The sequence below is a fragment of the Eurosta solidaginis genome, chromosome 4, assembly GCF_040869045.1.
Source record: "Eurosta solidaginis isolate ZX-2024a chromosome 4, ASM4086904v1, whole genome shotgun sequence".
NCBI lineage: Eukaryota > Metazoa > Arthropoda > Insecta > Diptera > Tephritidae > Eurosta > Eurosta solidaginis.
The window spans coordinates 147,608,674-147,625,705 of NC_090322.1; the positions used below are offsets into that span (position 1 = coordinate 147,608,674).

A 17,032-nucleotide genomic window follows, 5' to 3' on the forward strand; every position below is an offset into this window, starting at 1 on the left:
TTTAAAGAAGACTTTGACAACATCAACAGCGTCTACTCAGCTGTTATTCAGAGATGCAAATCGAAGTAAACAAAAAAATGCAAGTGCCAACTCTTTATGTTTGTTTAAAATAAAGTGCAATTTATAATTTAATTGTAATATAATTAATGTAAGTAAAAGAAAAAAATAAAAAAATTTGTGTGAAGTGTTAGTTTCATGTTTATTGGTAGAAAAAAGTATCAAATGTTAATATGTATGATATTTTTACATATTTAGCATTAAAGAAATCCCCAGAAGATGACGTGAGAAAAAAGAACGTCGAAACGCGTCGGGAAAACAACAACTGTGTTTTAATTTTTTGACCATATATAAAATTAATTTTATAAGATTTATAAGATAGATAGATATAGAAGATTTTTAAAAGACATAGACATAGACAATTCCTGCGCACGCTCCTGACATAACATTACTTTTATTTTGAAAAATACGTTAAAATGGTTCATTCTAAGTAAAAAAATAATTTTTTAAATAAATTACATTAAAATTATAAATATTGTGTTTTTTTGCTTATTACTTGAAAATATATGCTTTTTTTAAATTTTTTTCTACTAAAACGAATTCGAAAAAAGAAAAGCTGCCTGAATGAACTTATTTTAGCTGTAAAGAAAAAAAATCCATAAGAAATTTGTTAAAAATGATAATATACTAGTTAAAAGTTAATTTTAGGCTAATTTCTCATAATTTAAGCCTGATATCCCTACTAAAATTCAAAAACACTATAGATATTAATACAGATTCTGAAATGTACCTAAAATACCTTTAAAGTAAGCCCAATATATTTTTCCTATAATTCTATCAGAAGCTATGAAGATTTTTTGGCCAAGCCCTACATTCGCATGGCAAAATATCTATTTTGCAAAAGTCGGGGACTCGAAATCGGACTTAGAGCTATGGTGTCTTCAGCAATTTTTCTTAGAATCATCTGTAGATTACGTTTTGGCTATACTCCTGATGAAAAAAAAATTTCACCCGCTCTAATGTATATGTATTATTTGTATCGTGCAAAGCGCCATTAAAGAGTAAAATTTAACTGCATTCATCATTATTTAACTGCTTTTTTTATCAGAATAAAATATATAAATAAAAGATTTACACAGATATATCCTGCGCGGAGTAATTATAAACGAACCACTGTTGCTTAAATAAATGAAGAATCGTTAAGTATATTCTATTAAATATTTTTGTAGCATCTTAATTCACACCATTTTTATTATAATATAGAAGTTGTTTTACTTTTAACTTTTTTTAAAACAGGATTTTATGAGAAGAATATACCTCTTTTAAATCATCGCGATGAAATTAATACCTTATTGTTATTTCATATGCAATCATGAGAGACACATGATTTTTTTTAATACTTCTGGAAAATATTGAAGATCCATCCACGTTACCCATTCAAGTTTACATTCACGCACCGTTCATACACATATGCATACGCAGCAAGCACTGGTTTGTTTATACTATTTGGTTACAATTTCAATTTAGTTTCTTTCCACCTGCCGATGTCCTTCGTAAGTACTCTTTTTTCATGTAAAGAAATTTATATTTTGGGTGATCTTTGGTATAGCGTTCGAAATCCTCTTGATAATGTGTGTAAATGAAAAGAAAGGAAAAATAAAGTTTAGTAAAAATATTACAATCGAAAATATGAAAAGCAAACTTACCAAATGCAATGCAGCCTTTATTGTCACTATCGATGGCGAAGAACAAGGCATCACATTTTTCCGGCGTCAGCCTGCCCGCATGCCTTAGAATACGTGCAAAATTCTGACGAGTTATGCGTTGTAGTGATTCGGTGTAAAGCTAAGATGGAAAATAAACATTTGCTGTAGCTGTTATAGACAAGATATTAAAAAAAAGTAATCTGGGCTCGAATCGTAACATATGATCACGGATCGGCAACCATACGAAAGAAAATTACGTGATACGTCAAACGTATAAACAAAATGGGATTATAACATACGATAGCAAACGGAACGTAATTTCTTTTCAATTCACAATAAATTTTACGATCCACATTAGATTGGATTGTGTTTTTAGCTCACAATAGATTTTGATCTGTCAAATTGGTTGTCAAAAATATAAAAAAAAGTAAATTATTGCGATGGACCCAATTTTATTGTTTTGTTTGAGCTCCAGTTATAGCGAAGGCGATGAAAAGATAGGCCGAAGGCGCTTAAGAGAGTACAGTAACCCTTTGGACTTATCAAAAAAAAGCGGAAGCACATCATTTGTGTATTATTTCAGTGTAACAAAAAATTATTGCAGTTTCTTGAAGAGATTTCGCTTAACTTAAAAAGCTTTTGGGTGTCTCGCCATGAATTCCGCCAATATTTCCTTTTAGCTTGGGTTAAGCTTGTTTGAATTCGACCTTTCTTAATAATAAGAGTTCGAAATTTATTATACTTTTTTATTCATCTATTTTAACAATTTTCTTACATTTTCAATGAAGTTTGTATGTATACGATCGCCAGTTTGTGTTCGAATGAAAGTGGAACGTAACGCGTACGTTCAGTCACTCGTCACGTATGTTGCGATCCAAAATTACGATCGAAGTAGTACGTTCACGTATGTCATAATCCGAAAATTATGTTTTTACGTGACGAGTTATACGATCACGGATGTTACGATTTGGCCCCTGGAAAGTGCCAATGACGAAATAGGGTGCAGAGAGAGGAAGAAAAAACGTATTGTACCCTGAGGAAATGCGATCAAGGAACAAGAAAAGAAACAGTGAAAGATGTGCTAAAGGAGAGATCAAACGGAAGAGGTAACATGACATAAAAAGAATGTAATATTTAGACGGAGAGAGAAAAATTAAAAGAGATCCAGGTTGATAAATAGATATAGTAAGGAGAGCCATACAAGCGGTTCCGATTAAAATATCTACATCTACAGTTGATCGCAGAAATTGAAACTCTTACGATATTAAAACTCTTAAGATTAAATTTGTCTGCAAGCCACTGTGTACAATGAATGAAATTCACTTACTAGAATCCTTTACCCAGGACAATTTTCCGTTATTTTAACAAAAATAAAGAGAGATCTGATTTCTGTTGGGAACGATTGAGCCCTTTATTTTGAAAGTGGTATAAGTCATTTCCAACTCATGGTCTTAAACGCATTGTTATTTCTGAACGAAAGCATATATAGATGGTTCTACAATTATATACTAATAATAAGAATTGCATCTTTTGGCTATTGGACTCTTTCAAATAGGAGGCGAGGAGAGATACCAACAAATTACCCCTGAACTTAAAATACATGAAATGACTTATACCACTTTCAAAATAAAGGGCTCAATTATTAACTCAAAACGCAATTGAACGCAGTAAGTTTCAATAAGGTTGTTATGGTCCACTTGGGAGAGTCACCCTTGGAACGTACCAGTTGGCTGGTGATAGGAAAAAGGGTAGGATTCGCCCTCACTCATAGTTGCCTGGGGTGGTTACACACCCTCCGTGGTAATTACTGCTGCATGATAGTGAATATTGTTTTTTTTTTTTAGCGCTTTAAGCGATTTCTATGGGCAAGTCCAGTTAACTCAGCGCACAATTCCCTCACGACGCGAAAGTTACTCCCTCTGAATTCCATACGCCTATCCTCAACACGACGACTTTAAAATCGGAACATGGTAGGTGTGACAGGGACTTGAGCCAATATGGGGGTTGAACGAACCGATAAAACGAGTTATCGATTGATCGGTGAGAACTAGATAGCGGAAGCGTGCACGGAAGCTGGGTTCTGCCTCTTTCATTTTGGGCTTGGACACAAAAGAAAACGAATCGATCAACATAAGGAGAACTTCAGCAGGAACTCATCAGTCCATCATACCTTTTACTAATTTGGCGACTGACAAATCGAAACGTCTCCTTTTAATGCCGATGAAGTTAAACCGGCATTTTCGGTTGTGCATCCGCTGTAGTTAAAAGTGAACAACTACGCACCAACATTTTGTAGCTAAATGAATTTTGGTAAGTTCGGTGGTTAAATCGTATTTGCGTGGAATAGAAGCCAGCGGTTGGAAATTTATACGGGGTTAAAAAAAAAAAAAGTGCGAAGAATCCGGCGAATCGAAGAAAAGAGGCGGTACTTCGCTTGACTGCCCGAATACGTGGCCACGTTTCAGTCTGCATCTGGTTGGATCCACTATTTCATTAGGTGCAGACACTTCCGACGTTCATATATAGCAAAATACCAGATTCTTTGAAACCGCCACAAAAAACAAGCATAACTTTAACACATGATTACATACAAAGTATGTACTGTGCAAAATAATAAAATATGTAAGGAGGGCAATTGGGATAAAGTTTACAACAACTAAGGCATGACATGTGTTCGAAACACTTCAACCATCGTAGGAGTGCGGGTTCAAATCCCACTCCCTGGAGAAAAGGCTTTGAAGAGATTTACAAGGCATAATGGAAACAGATGTCGCCTTGTCCGTCCTGATGTCACGTTGTTTAAATTTTTCCCAAATTTTTAAATAAACAATTTGTTTAGTTCAAGAAAGGAATTATATTTTTATAAACTTGAGCAAAATTGAAGGACTGCAAAGAAATGAATTGAAAACGCCAGCATAACGTAAGTTTTTGAATTTATTTTGCGTTAGGAACATAGCGAAAAAAACATGTGTGTTCAGTCAGCTGTTGCGCCAGGTAAGCGCCAAAACAACGCAGAAGCCTTAACCGTCCTGTTCATGAATAATTTTTCTTCTTAGTTCGCATGGCTGGGTACACGGGTACCACAAGGCAGTTCATACGTGAGAACTACTAGTGGTACCTGGGTATCCCAGCCATGAGAACTAGTAATAAAAAACTACTTTTAGTAATAAAAAACTAATTTATTAAAAAACCATCTCAATGAAAATATATTTGAAAAAAATTTCTCTCCTTTTTGTAGGAAACTTATACCCATAGGATGCCACAAAATTTTAACTCGTTTATATTTGTAGATTATTTAAAAATGGCTTTGCACAGGACGGTTAATGGTGTTAAAGGGGGTTGTACTAAAGTTGTACGCGGCGATGGGATAATTTGATTTAGGCCCGGTTTTTCGGTAGTTGGTTAAGCTAAGCTTAATCTAATAGCGTTTTCTTTTCTGGCTATAGTGTTATGCTTTTTGTACGCCGCGCAAGGGTTGTTGTTCTATTCTAAAAAACAGGCAACGCCTTTACGGGGTATTTCGTTCTTTTGTGAAAATTGTTGCCTGCTCGCAACGCAAAAGCGTTACACTTTTACCCTGTATAAAATGGCGGTGTGGCAATGCAACTCTGTGAAACTCTCAATTCGCTCTTAAGTTCCACATATAATCTGTTAATATGAGTACACAAATCACCTACCCAGATTGCGCATTCACGAGTTCAAAATTGTTTCGTTCTGCGCATCTTCGTCACAGTTGACTGTTTGAGCGAATGAAAGAAAGAGAGAAAAAAACGAGCTAAAGGAAATTGACGTAAGAATTGCCCATAAAAAAGGGCTGATCTAATGTTTACATGCGCAATGCGCAATCTTCTTGTGTGCTTTGTGATATGAGTGAATATTGTGAGTTGAAATGTTGTTTGTATGCACTATAAATGTTGACAATTTTCTGAGGTAGGAGTAACTCTATTAAGGCTTTACCATTTACTTAGACAACAATTTATTTCTGAAAAGAAAACGCTATAAGTGTGCTTAAACTCTAATCAAATCCAAACTCCAGTTAAACTACTGAGCAGTTTTTCAGTCACAGTTTCAGGCCGCCTTTGGGGTATGCTTTTTTGTGCGGCAACATTGGGTTTTTATTATCTTGATAATTTGTAGATACGGCAACAGCTGGATTTTCTTTACCCAACAAACATGGAAAAAATATTCTCCAGCGAAATATATATATAGTTCCGGAAATATCCAACATCATTATTTAATTATTCTTAAACCAGATAGTTTTCGAGTCCAACTTCCAACTTCATTCTCCAATCACTATCCAAATTTTGAGAAATTTTGTAAAAGTATAAGTTTTCGAGTTGATCTCCAACGTCATTAATATTTTCCAATTATTATCCTAATTTGGAGAGATTTTGAGAAATGTACAGTTCTCAAATGAATATTCAACATATTTCTCAAGTTGATATCCTACATTGGAAATAAACACCTGGTTGATAGCAGTAATGAAGCATAATTAATCAAAAATAAATTATATAGACGGCCGAGTTGGTTGTTGTTGTTGTTGTAGCGATAAGGTTGCTCCCCGAAGGTGTGATGGTAGCGTGCTCCGCCTACCATATCGAAGATACTGGGTACACGCCCCGGGCAAAGCCGTTCGGAGTCGGCATAAAACAAGTAGGTCCCGTCACGACCAATTTGTAGGAAAAATTAAAATGAACAGGGCGCAAATTGGAAGAGAAGCTCGGCCTAAAATCTCTTCGAAGGCTATCGCGCCTCATATTTATTTATTTTTTAAATTATGTATATATATTTCATTTTATTTTCATGAAAATACTGAAGTATGGAATCTTACATGTGGGTCCACACAAGTTGTTAGTTAAATTTTTTCAACTTGAGTAATAGCATTCTTTTTCCTTTATAAAAAATGCCCACTTTAGCTTAGTACGCTATGATCCACGAGTTGAGCCACTGTTTCAAAACACCTCTTGAGATTTTAGAAGTATGCCTAGTTATCAACATGAGCTCTAATGGTACTGCAGCCCACATGCTACTTGGGTGTATTCGATGCGATTTCGAACGAAGGCAAATAACTGATAGGTTAACTAGAGTTTAACCCTGCCAGATGAGCTGCTTAAGCTCAGCTTAAACTTAAGTTAAAGACGACTGAAAAACTGCAGAATAAGTTTAAGCGTAGTTTAACTGACAAACTGAGTTGAACTTGTACTGAAAAACCGGGCCTTAGTGGTGAAAATTATACTCACATTTGATATAGCACGTAGAAACACGATAATCTCACCATTCTTCAGTTTTAAAAATGTCGAGCTTATAAGAAAACTTTTCAAATTCGCTGTGTATCTGTGTTGCTGCAAAAAGGAAACAAAAGCAAAAAAGAAACGGTTAAAACCAAACATTTTGATTTACATTTAACAAATATCTTACATGATCTAGTAAGGCAAAAAGCTGATGTAGATACGGGTTGTTTGAATCAATATGCAACAATTCAGCAAAGGTAAATATATCTAATCTGTCTGTATTATTAAAGCTAAGGAATTCAGCAATTAATTCTTCAACACGTTGGGAATCCGGCAGGAAGCTGTAATTTGAATATAAGAGAGATAAAGCCAAACATGCATATACATGCATTATAAAATATATAGGAAGCATTAAAAAATAAGGAAAAACAATTAAGTGCAAACAACAAAAATATGTGTTTATAAAAAAGTGTTTCACATCTGTTAGATAGTTGAGGAGCTAAGCACGATTTTTTACCACAAAAGTCCACTTAGGTATGACTACACTTGGCATTAAATAAAATAATTAAAAAAAAAATTTAATTATATGTTTGTATGTTTAATGGTGTGTTCAATTTTACTTAAGATTTTTAAGAATTAATGATCTTAATACCGATAAATGATAATTGTTATTCAATTATTATTTTTGGTTTTATTGGGAAAAACTGAAAAGATGGAAACATTTACTGGTAAATTGCGATGGTACCATTTCGAAAACCGCCACGTCATCATCGTCAGGCAATTTCGTAATGTTTATTTATTTCATATATTTCATATATTCATATATTTTACCGGGAATCGAATCGCGGTCAAACTGCTGAAATCACAATCGCCTAACCATTGGGCTATTGTGTGGTTGATAGTCATATATAAGACCAACTGAACCTTAATCAGGTTATGCTACGCCTCACATTTTTAGAAATTTCACGCGTCCAACACTTTTATTTAATTTTCTGATCAACGCCCTAGATTGATGAGGAGTGTGATGACTAGTACCTACCTAATTATTTTCTAGCTTTTAGTATTAGTACCTAGGCTTTTAGTATTAGTACCTAGGCGAGCGAGCTTTGCTCGGCAATCTTCGAGTATGCCGCATAACATACTTTGGTCTACATGCCATCAGCGCCGAATTATTAATTTCAAACATTTTTTTAGTTATACACTATGAAAGTCTCACAATTTTATTACATTCCAAAAACTTGTAAATTTCGCGAATGACAACTATCAGTTAGTTTAATTAAAGGTCAACTTACTTCCCTAAGCGCCATCTGTTGGTAAGTTTAAATGGTTAGCTGTCGTTTTCAAGTTGAACATATGCCTCTAGTGTTGAACGGTAGCAAATTACCATGGTGCGATATCTTTTTGCTATGGTGAGAAATCTCTCTAATAGTAATCTGTGAGAAAATTATTCATTTCACATTTGCCAAAAATCATATGTATTATTTCTAATTGCTGTTTTTATGTACGGGTCCCTTTTTCGCTCTTATTTGGAATCCAAATCTATAAATAAAGATTTGGTTGTAAAGATGGAGATTCAGGCTATTGCGAGCTTTTTGCAATTTTGGTCCTAGTGCTTTTGTTTAGCTATATTTTATTAAAATAATTTGTTAAAAATAAACGATGGTGAGCACACCAAGAAATTTATTTGTACTATGGCACTATTGTGAATATTTGCACTGCATTACCGACAGTTGCTACATACGCCAGATTGCAGCGCAAGCTGTAAGTTTTAATTGATTGATAAAACAGCTGATTTTTGTTGATATTTGATAAGAGATTTTTATATTGGTTGCGCAAGATGCGCACGGGTCCGGCTCGTATGCATTTAAATATATTTTACTAGAATTTGCCACGGTGCCTTGATATTGCATTTAATTTTTTTTAGCGTGTGTGAAATTAAGAAAATTAAGTCGAATCATGTGTAAGATTTTTTACGAAGATTTTTAACTTTAATGTTCTCCTTTAAAGCTTTAATAGAATATGAGTAAAGTCTAACTACACCAACCCTAAATGGGAACCCTACTCAAAAATGTCCCTATTGTAATGCGGAGTGAAATACTTTTAGTTTGATACCCATATCAGCATATCTCATGCAATTTTTTTAAATTTCGAATAGGTGGCAACCTTGTGAAACATTCTAAGTGGCAAAACATAGGTAGAAAGTCTTAGAAGGTGATACTTTATCTCTGTGCCAAATTTCATTTAAATCGGTTGAGCCGTTCCCGAGATCGTTCGGCTATGCAAACATACAAATATACGAATATACAAGAATTGCTCGTTTAAAGTTATAAGATTATTACTTCATGTAATTATTGGTTTCAATAAAACCGTTTAACTTAAAATTTTTTTAAGATCGCGGGTTCGAATCGAGCTCAAGGCCTAACAATAATTTTTTATCATTATTATTGTTATGATAAATTTTTTCTTAATTGAAAAAATTTTTAAATTAGAATAGAAGAAAGAAAAAATTTAGACAACTGCCAAAGCTCGTTGTATAGATCCATTTCGGGAACTGCTAAATTCCTTCATCGGCAACGTTTAGGCGCCGCTGCTATAACCATTCAGCCATCACAGCGGTTTTTTGTTTGTCTTCATTAATCCTACTTCTATTCTGGTTCGTGCCAATTGATATTCACAACACTGCGACATCTGTTGCAGAATGGATGTGAAAATTGGACTTGTTTGATGGCAATGCCGCCATAGTGTCATATTTTATTGAGACTTTTTCCCCGTGCTCTGGGATGTATTAACAATTTTTGTTGTTATAGCGGCCTACTGATTTTAAGATCGCGGGTTCGAATCGAGCTCAAGGCCTAACAATAATTTTTTATCATTATTATTGTTATGATAAATTTTTTCTTAATTGAAAAAATTTTTAAATTAGAATCCATTTATCATAACAATAATAATGATAAAAAATTATTGTTAGGCCTTGAGCTCGATTCGAACCCGCGATCTTAAAATCAGTAGGCCAATATAACAACAAAAATTGTTAAATTTTTTTTTTTATTATTTTATTTTCAAGATTTTAGTCTTTATTTAATTGCCTATTATTTCTCATTCTATTTAGTTCATTCAGTGACTCATTATTACAAGGACTCTTTCCAGACAATTTGTTACAATCTAAGTTCTCAAAACATAATCCTTCCAAAGACTTTACTCGACTCTGCGCCACGTATGTTTGTTCCTGCTCCAACTCCAAAATATTTTGATGTCACTTCTACCGGACTGTATGTAATATTTTTTCCAAATGTGAGCCAAATCGGACATCATAGGTCGTTTTCTATTCTTGTATGTATTATGTGTTCCAAATATGAGCCAAATCGGACCACAAATACGATTTTTGTGATTATGTCGATCCTTGCGCCACGTAGCGGCGATTTTTTTTACTTATTATTGCATTATCATCAGGTTCTGAACTATATTCCAAGTTTGAAGCTTGTAGCTTATCGGGAAGTTAATTAAATTTCAATTACAAAAAAGTGCTGTCCAACCAGCTGTCAAGTCAACCTAAATAAAACCGTTTAAAAATGCACGGTGTGTATAGTTTTTCGTTTGAAAGTTCGCGAGCGGCGGTCATTCGCGTTTGGTGATGTTTGATACTCAATGTTTTGTGTTATTTCAATATCGTGTAGGTGTGAAATGGTAGTATTCTCACAGTCCTCACGGCAGTCATTTCGTGCCGATAGGTGCTTTAAATGAATACATTTGTTTTTAACCCCCGCATTACGTTTATGATTTAAAAATTATAAGAGGAAAATCAGCGAAATATTAGTTGGAGAATATACAATCCCAGAACGGAAGGAAAATTATTCAACTGAGGCAACTTATCACATATGCATATTTAGTAAATGATAATATTATTTACCCCAAACAATGAAGTACTCGTTCAATTTCGATAATATCACCAGGAAAGGGAACACGCATATCTTTTGCACGGCTCATTGTAATTACATCTTCAAATGAATATTCTGATGTTGGCACGCCAAGCGCTCTACATTGACAACAATACAATAAGAGTGTGAATTACAAAATATAAACACGTTAATCAGCTATCGAAATGACACATACTTTGCCATGACTTCTCGTACATTTCTCGCATATAAATACGCATCTGACTTTTCCTCTTCTGACGGCGTATAAACAGGTAAATACTCAATTTCGCAGCGATTATAAAATTGTGCCATTGTTAACCAAATAAGCTTGAATCTAAACATATAAATAAATACATTAAAAATGTGATTGAGATAATTAACGATGTTCTTAATATTATTGTGGCGAATTTTAGCATCACTTAGCTGTTAGTAAATAAAGGCACAACAACAAAAACATCAAAGCAAGCTACACTTGTGTACATGAACACATCAATCACCATTTATACACATACATACAAGGCGGCGAAGAGATAACTCACTCACACACATGTAGTCATCAGCCGAAGTTATTACTCACACATACACACGCATATAGCTCAATTATCAAGCAGGAGATACAACAGTTCTAGAAGGCGAAAGGTCTAGACCTTAGTAAAAATATGCGGACGAGGCAACAGACAGTATAAAAGCAGCGCAAGCTGAGGGATGACTAATCAGTTTGATTTAAACACGCTATCAGTTGCGAAGTGAAGTATAATTGTGTAGTAGAATTGTACTACGCCCAAAGTAGTCTATAAAAAACATTTCAATACAGAATATTGGAGTGACTTATTCAACAGTTTATCGATTCGAACGTTATCAGAAGGTTTCAAATAAGCGGAATTTGCCAAAATTCATTACATTATTAAACTATTATTGATTTCAGAGAGTTTTCGCTTCTATAGATAATTAATTAATCTTATAACAATTTGTTTTTAAGTTTAATATAGTGAATGGATTATTTGATACCACCACCAGGCAATAAACAATAATAGCTATTATATAAAGTTTCAGAAAAACAAAATAATTGTATCTTTTTATACTCAGCGTGCTTTGCACACAGAGTATATCAACTTTGATTGGATAACGGTTGGTTGTCCGGGTATACAGGAATCGAGATAGATATAGACTTCCATATATCAAAATCATCAATATCGAAAAAAAATTTGATTGAGCCATGTCCGTCCGTCCGTCTGTCCGTTAACACGATAACTTGAGTAAATTTTGAGGTATGTTGATGAAATTTGGTATGTAGGTTCCTGGGCACTCATCTCAGATCGCTATTTAAAATGAACGATATCGGACTATAACCACGCTCACTTTTTCGATATCGAAAATTTCGAAAAACCGAAAAAATGGCATAATTCATTACCAAAGACGGATGAAGCGATGAAGCTTGGTAGGTGGGTTGACCTTATGGCGCAGAATATAAAATTAGTAAAATTTTGGACGATGGCACCGCCCACTTTTAAAAGAAGGTAATTTAAAAGTTTTGCAAGCTGTAATTTGGCAGTCGTTGAACATATCATGATGAAATTTGGCAGGAACGTTACTACTATTACTATATATGTGCTAAATAAAAATTAGCAAAATCGGATGAAGAACACGCCCACTTTTTAAGAAAAAAATTTTTAAAAGTCAAATTTTAACAAAAAATTTAATATCTTTACAGTATATAAGTAAATTATGTCAACATTCAACTCCACTAATGATATGATGTACTTTGGAGAGCAAATCAGAGGGCTTCTTCGAGTAACTCATGGTCACACTTTCCATCCATCGATCGCACGGCTGCAGTTCCCTGATACTGTAGGCAAACTTAGTTAGAAGCGGTTAAAACTTAACCAGCAAAATGCTACACGAGGCAGCCCATTTCACAGCTATCATCTTCCCTTCAGGAAACGGACTCAAGGGGTTGATTAGCGCAACTCTTTCAAGAAGTTTGCCAGCGCAATTTTTAGCTTCTCCCAAATTCCCCACGGACCGAGGGGTAAGAATGACCCACAAGTTTCAACGTGGTCATATGAAATCGTTTTTGGGATGGTTGGGCTAGTACCGTAATGGTGATCTATCAATAGCACTCCGCAAAATCTGAAAATCCGAGAGGTGTCTTTTTCACAAGAGGAAAAAGAAAAGACAGGAATGTTGAGCGTAATTAGAAAGCAAATTAATAAGTATCGTTAATTCACAGCAACCAAAAGAGACCTGCACAACAGATATAAGGAAATTTCTACTCGGCATTAGTATTCCACGAATAGCTATAAAATCACCAACTGAACATGTCTCGAATAGGACAGTAAAAAGAGAAATTATACTTAGCAGAAATAAATCTTCATAATCACAGCCAAAGTTAGGTGGCACTGGCCAGTAGGCCAACGCGCGAAAAGTATAAATGTCCCTTTTAGTTACGTGCACAGGAGTGAAATGTAAAAAAAATATCGTCTAATATTATTTGGGTTCTACAGAAAAATTTAAAATCCCCCATGCAATTTGTATGGGAAAATGAAAATGGTGATGCATTAAAATTAAAAGTTGAAATTTTTTAAAGGATGACTTGTTCGGTGCCCTAAACAATATTTTCTCTAATGCAAAAGGAAATAAGAATTTTTGTATTGGGCCCAAGTTAGTTTGTCTGCTTCTGATTCCTTTGCAATGTGTACATCACCGAGTTTTCAAAACATAAAAATGTTTCGTGAATTTGTCAATATAATGTATGTGTTCGATTTCAACTTCTCTTTTAAGAAGCATCTTAACTTTATTATACCTAAGGCTTATTATGCCGCTCTTGCTTTTATAAAACGGAATAGTCGTGAGCTTAAGGATCCCTACACGCAAAAAATACTTTATTATGCTTTTGTTAGATCGAAAGTCGAATATGCGGCCATAGTTTGGAATCCCTTCTACGCTATCCATTCGAATAGACTTGAACGTGTTCAAAAAAGGTTCCTGCACTTTGCTTTGTTCCAATTAAGGTTTGACTTGCCTATTCCGTCATATATTTCGCGATGTAGATTGATTGATATGCAAACTCCTGAGGTTAGAAGAACATTTCTGGACTCTTGTTCCTGCATGGCCAACTCAATGGGAATATTGATTGCCCTTCTTTGCTAGAACTATAAAGCTTAATGTTCCATGTAAATCTTTACCTCACTCTGTTCTCTTTCATATTATAACCTTTTATTTACTTTCACTTGGCTGTTGTCTGTAATGAAATTTTGCAAGATAAATTTGATACACTTCCCGGTGTCCGATTGAGCTGAAATTTTGCACACATTTATAACTCCGACGACAATGCAATATTACTTTGCGAGAATTCGATAAATTAATCGATAACAGAGTTATCGGTAAAGATTTGTATTCACAAGGGAATAAAAGCCTAAGTCCTCAAGAATGCAGGTAACTTCGCTTTGTTTGTGTATGCAACAAACGTAGAAGTTAGGCAGTTATCGCTAAATGTTGCATACTTTTCGTTGCATACTTTTCTGCGCACTTGATTTTGTTTTACAGATTTTTGGCGATGTAACAGAGCAGAGATCTGCAATGAGTAGTGTAAACTGAACGCGACATAGGCAAAGTCACAATAAAATATGATTTTAAGTTAGTTAACACTCGAATAGAAGAACTTGACTGTTCAAAGTTGACTTCGAAGAAACCTTGTAATATTGATGCATTATAAGAAATGGATAGGAACGTTACAAATAACTAAGTAAAGATTACATAACTAATTTAAACAATATTTTACCCTACTAAAAATTTAAAAAAATCATATTTAAATTAAATTTAAGAAAAAAGATTTTCTAAGAACAAGCTTCTATTGTTAATAAAACGAACCAAAAAATAAAAAATTAAATTAAAGAAAAAAAACTTTTTTTATAAATAACCTTTTATTATTGGTTAATAAAATTAACTAAAAAGTAAAAAATAAATTGACTGTAAAGAAATACAATACTTTATAAGTTCACTGTAACCTCTAACGATAATTAGGCTTTTTCGTCTGCGACAAAAAAATTCCATATTGTACATAATTATATATTTTTAACATTAAAACTTTACACCTAAATTATTAAATCTTACAGTTTATATCACAGTCCTAATTGTTCTAATAAAAGCGTGTTACATTGTAATAGCAAGAAAAGGAGGTCCTGAATGTAATTAATTATACCATCAAAACTTAACACGCTTTTTATTAGAACAAATAGGACTGTGATATAAACTGTAAGATTTAATAATTTAGTGTAAAGTTAAAAGTTAAAAATATATAATTATGTACAATATGGGATTTTATGTCGCAGACGAAAAAGCCTAATTATCGTTAAAGGTTACAATGAACTTATAAAGTGTTATATTTCTTTACAGTCAATTTATTTTTTTACTTTTTAGCTAATTTTTTTAACCAATAATAAAAGCTTATTTTTAAAAAAGTTTTTTTTTCTTTAATTTCATAGAATATTGTAGGCGTAATTATGCTCAGTAACTCACTTTACTATAACAATATTCATGTGGATATTTTTTCCAATTTTTCTATTTTTAAGTCCCTGCTTGTTTAAAGTATTTTTTTTATAATTGTAAGTCAAATTTTATTGTACTATTATTATTGTTATCTAGTCTGTGAGGTTTTTGTAATACCATAGACTAAATAAATAAATAAATAAAACATAACTTAAAACGAAAATTATGTATAAATATATCACTGGTCTACCTACATGCCTGGACCATCCCACGTCCATGTGAATGTGTCATACTTGTTGGGATACTTTAGCAATACCGGCTGCACTGGTACGCCCGGATAGAAAGCGCCAGGCTTAAAATTAATCAATGCCTTACGATTTGTGCAGGTACCCTCAGAAAAGATGACCACCTGTGGCCATTCTTCCTCCGAACGTGCACGCTGTACAATTTGACGTATCGTATTTTGACGTGAATTTACATCTTCACGTTGCACATAAATCGGTTGAGCGAAGTTGATGATTTCTATTAAGGACAAACACAAAAATGTATATTTATATAACAATTAACTAATTCCAAGGCATAAGCAAAAAAATATGTATAGAAAAATACTTACTGCCCAATAGAGGTATATCAGCTGTTTCGCGCTTTGCTACAATTGATGGCGGCCCAGCTGTTACAACAATAATCGAGTCGACGTAGGAAGAGTGCGGTGCTACCACCAGAATTGGAGCTTCTTTAGGTGAGGCACGTTGTCCAACCGTTTTGACATGATAAAAAGACCCTGAAGCGTATAACATGCGCATAGCAGCGGCTGTTACTCGTTTAAAATGTCTATGGAATGAAGGAAGGTTAATGTGAAATTATATGGTCTATTTTTATCGATTCTTACCTACGCCAACCACTAATTGGTTTGGACATCACATCATCAACTGTAAGACCATATAGACCAATGCAGGCAAACATCCATGCAGATAAAAGTGATAAAAAACAGCCAACAACGCGAATGGGAAGTAAAAGCACGGTGAGCATATACATCTAAAAGAGCAAGAGGTACAAAATTTATTTTAGTCCAATAATAAACTTCAATGTACCCATAAAAATAAAATACTTAAGATAAGCATTTTTTTATAGTTTTGATAGATGTTTTCGGATTTTTTTTTTTTATTATCACAGTTAGTATTGTAATATCATCGACGAGCACATGCAATGGCAGTCTGTCGAGCCCTACGCCAGCTGATGGCGAGCTCTTACTGCGCATCTATTTCCTTCTCCTTAAATGATGCTTTTGGAAATATTGCGACTCCAGCGACACCTAGTGGAAAGATTTTATTGCCCATAAATTTAAATTTTATATCGTATCGCAATGGAGATAAACTTGATCATATTCATTGCCCTTATGATAAGCTTTTAAACTTCTCTCCTGTGGGTTACTCCTGCTCCCCTTTTCATTCCTTTCCTCATGCTCCCGCTACGCTCGCTCTATTAACTTCTCCCTAACTCTCTCTTCCTTTAATTTCTCTTCATTTCTCTCTCCCTCCTTCTTCTCCTCTCTCTTCTTCCCACTTTCTCTCTCTCTTTCTCCCTCACTCCCTCTTTCTCTCTTTCTCCCTATCCCTATCTTTTTTTTTTTCTCGGACGATGTGGCAGCGCACTGCCCTCAAGTGGCCCGATGAAACCAGGCTAATCCTGTTTTTGT

The 17,032-nt window shown here is 34.1% G+C and overlaps 1 protein-coding gene across 5 annotated transcripts in view; it reads right to left on the bottom strand.

The window, feature by feature from the left end:
* Positions 1-1,171: 1,171 nt before the first annotated feature.
* The window catches only part of LPCAT (lysophosphatidylcholine acyltransferase), a 97,492-nt gene continuing 81,631 nt past the window's right edge, over positions 1,172-17,032 (bottom strand). For all 5 annotated transcript variants that reach the window (XM_067783320.1, XM_067783317.1, XM_067783319.1 and 2 more), the window contains 9 exons: positions 16,226-16,371; positions 15,950-16,167; positions 15,591-15,858; positions 11,045-11,182; positions 10,842-10,967; positions 7,122-7,275; positions 6,944-7,045; positions 1,704-1,842; positions 1,172-1,619 (listed from right to left, as the gene is read on the bottom strand). In XM_067783320.1, coding sequence (XP_067639421.1) covers positions 1,516-1,619; positions 1,704-1,842; positions 6,944-7,045; positions 7,122-7,275; positions 10,842-10,967; positions 11,045-11,182; positions 15,591-15,858; positions 15,950-16,167; positions 16,226-16,371 — 1,395 coding nt within the window. In that variant the 3' untranslated portion in view covers positions 1,172-1,515. The remainder of the gene's footprint in view (positions 1,620-1,703; positions 1,843-6,943; positions 7,046-7,121; positions 7,276-10,841; positions 10,968-11,044; positions 11,183-15,590; positions 15,859-15,949; positions 16,168-16,225; positions 16,372-17,032) is intronic.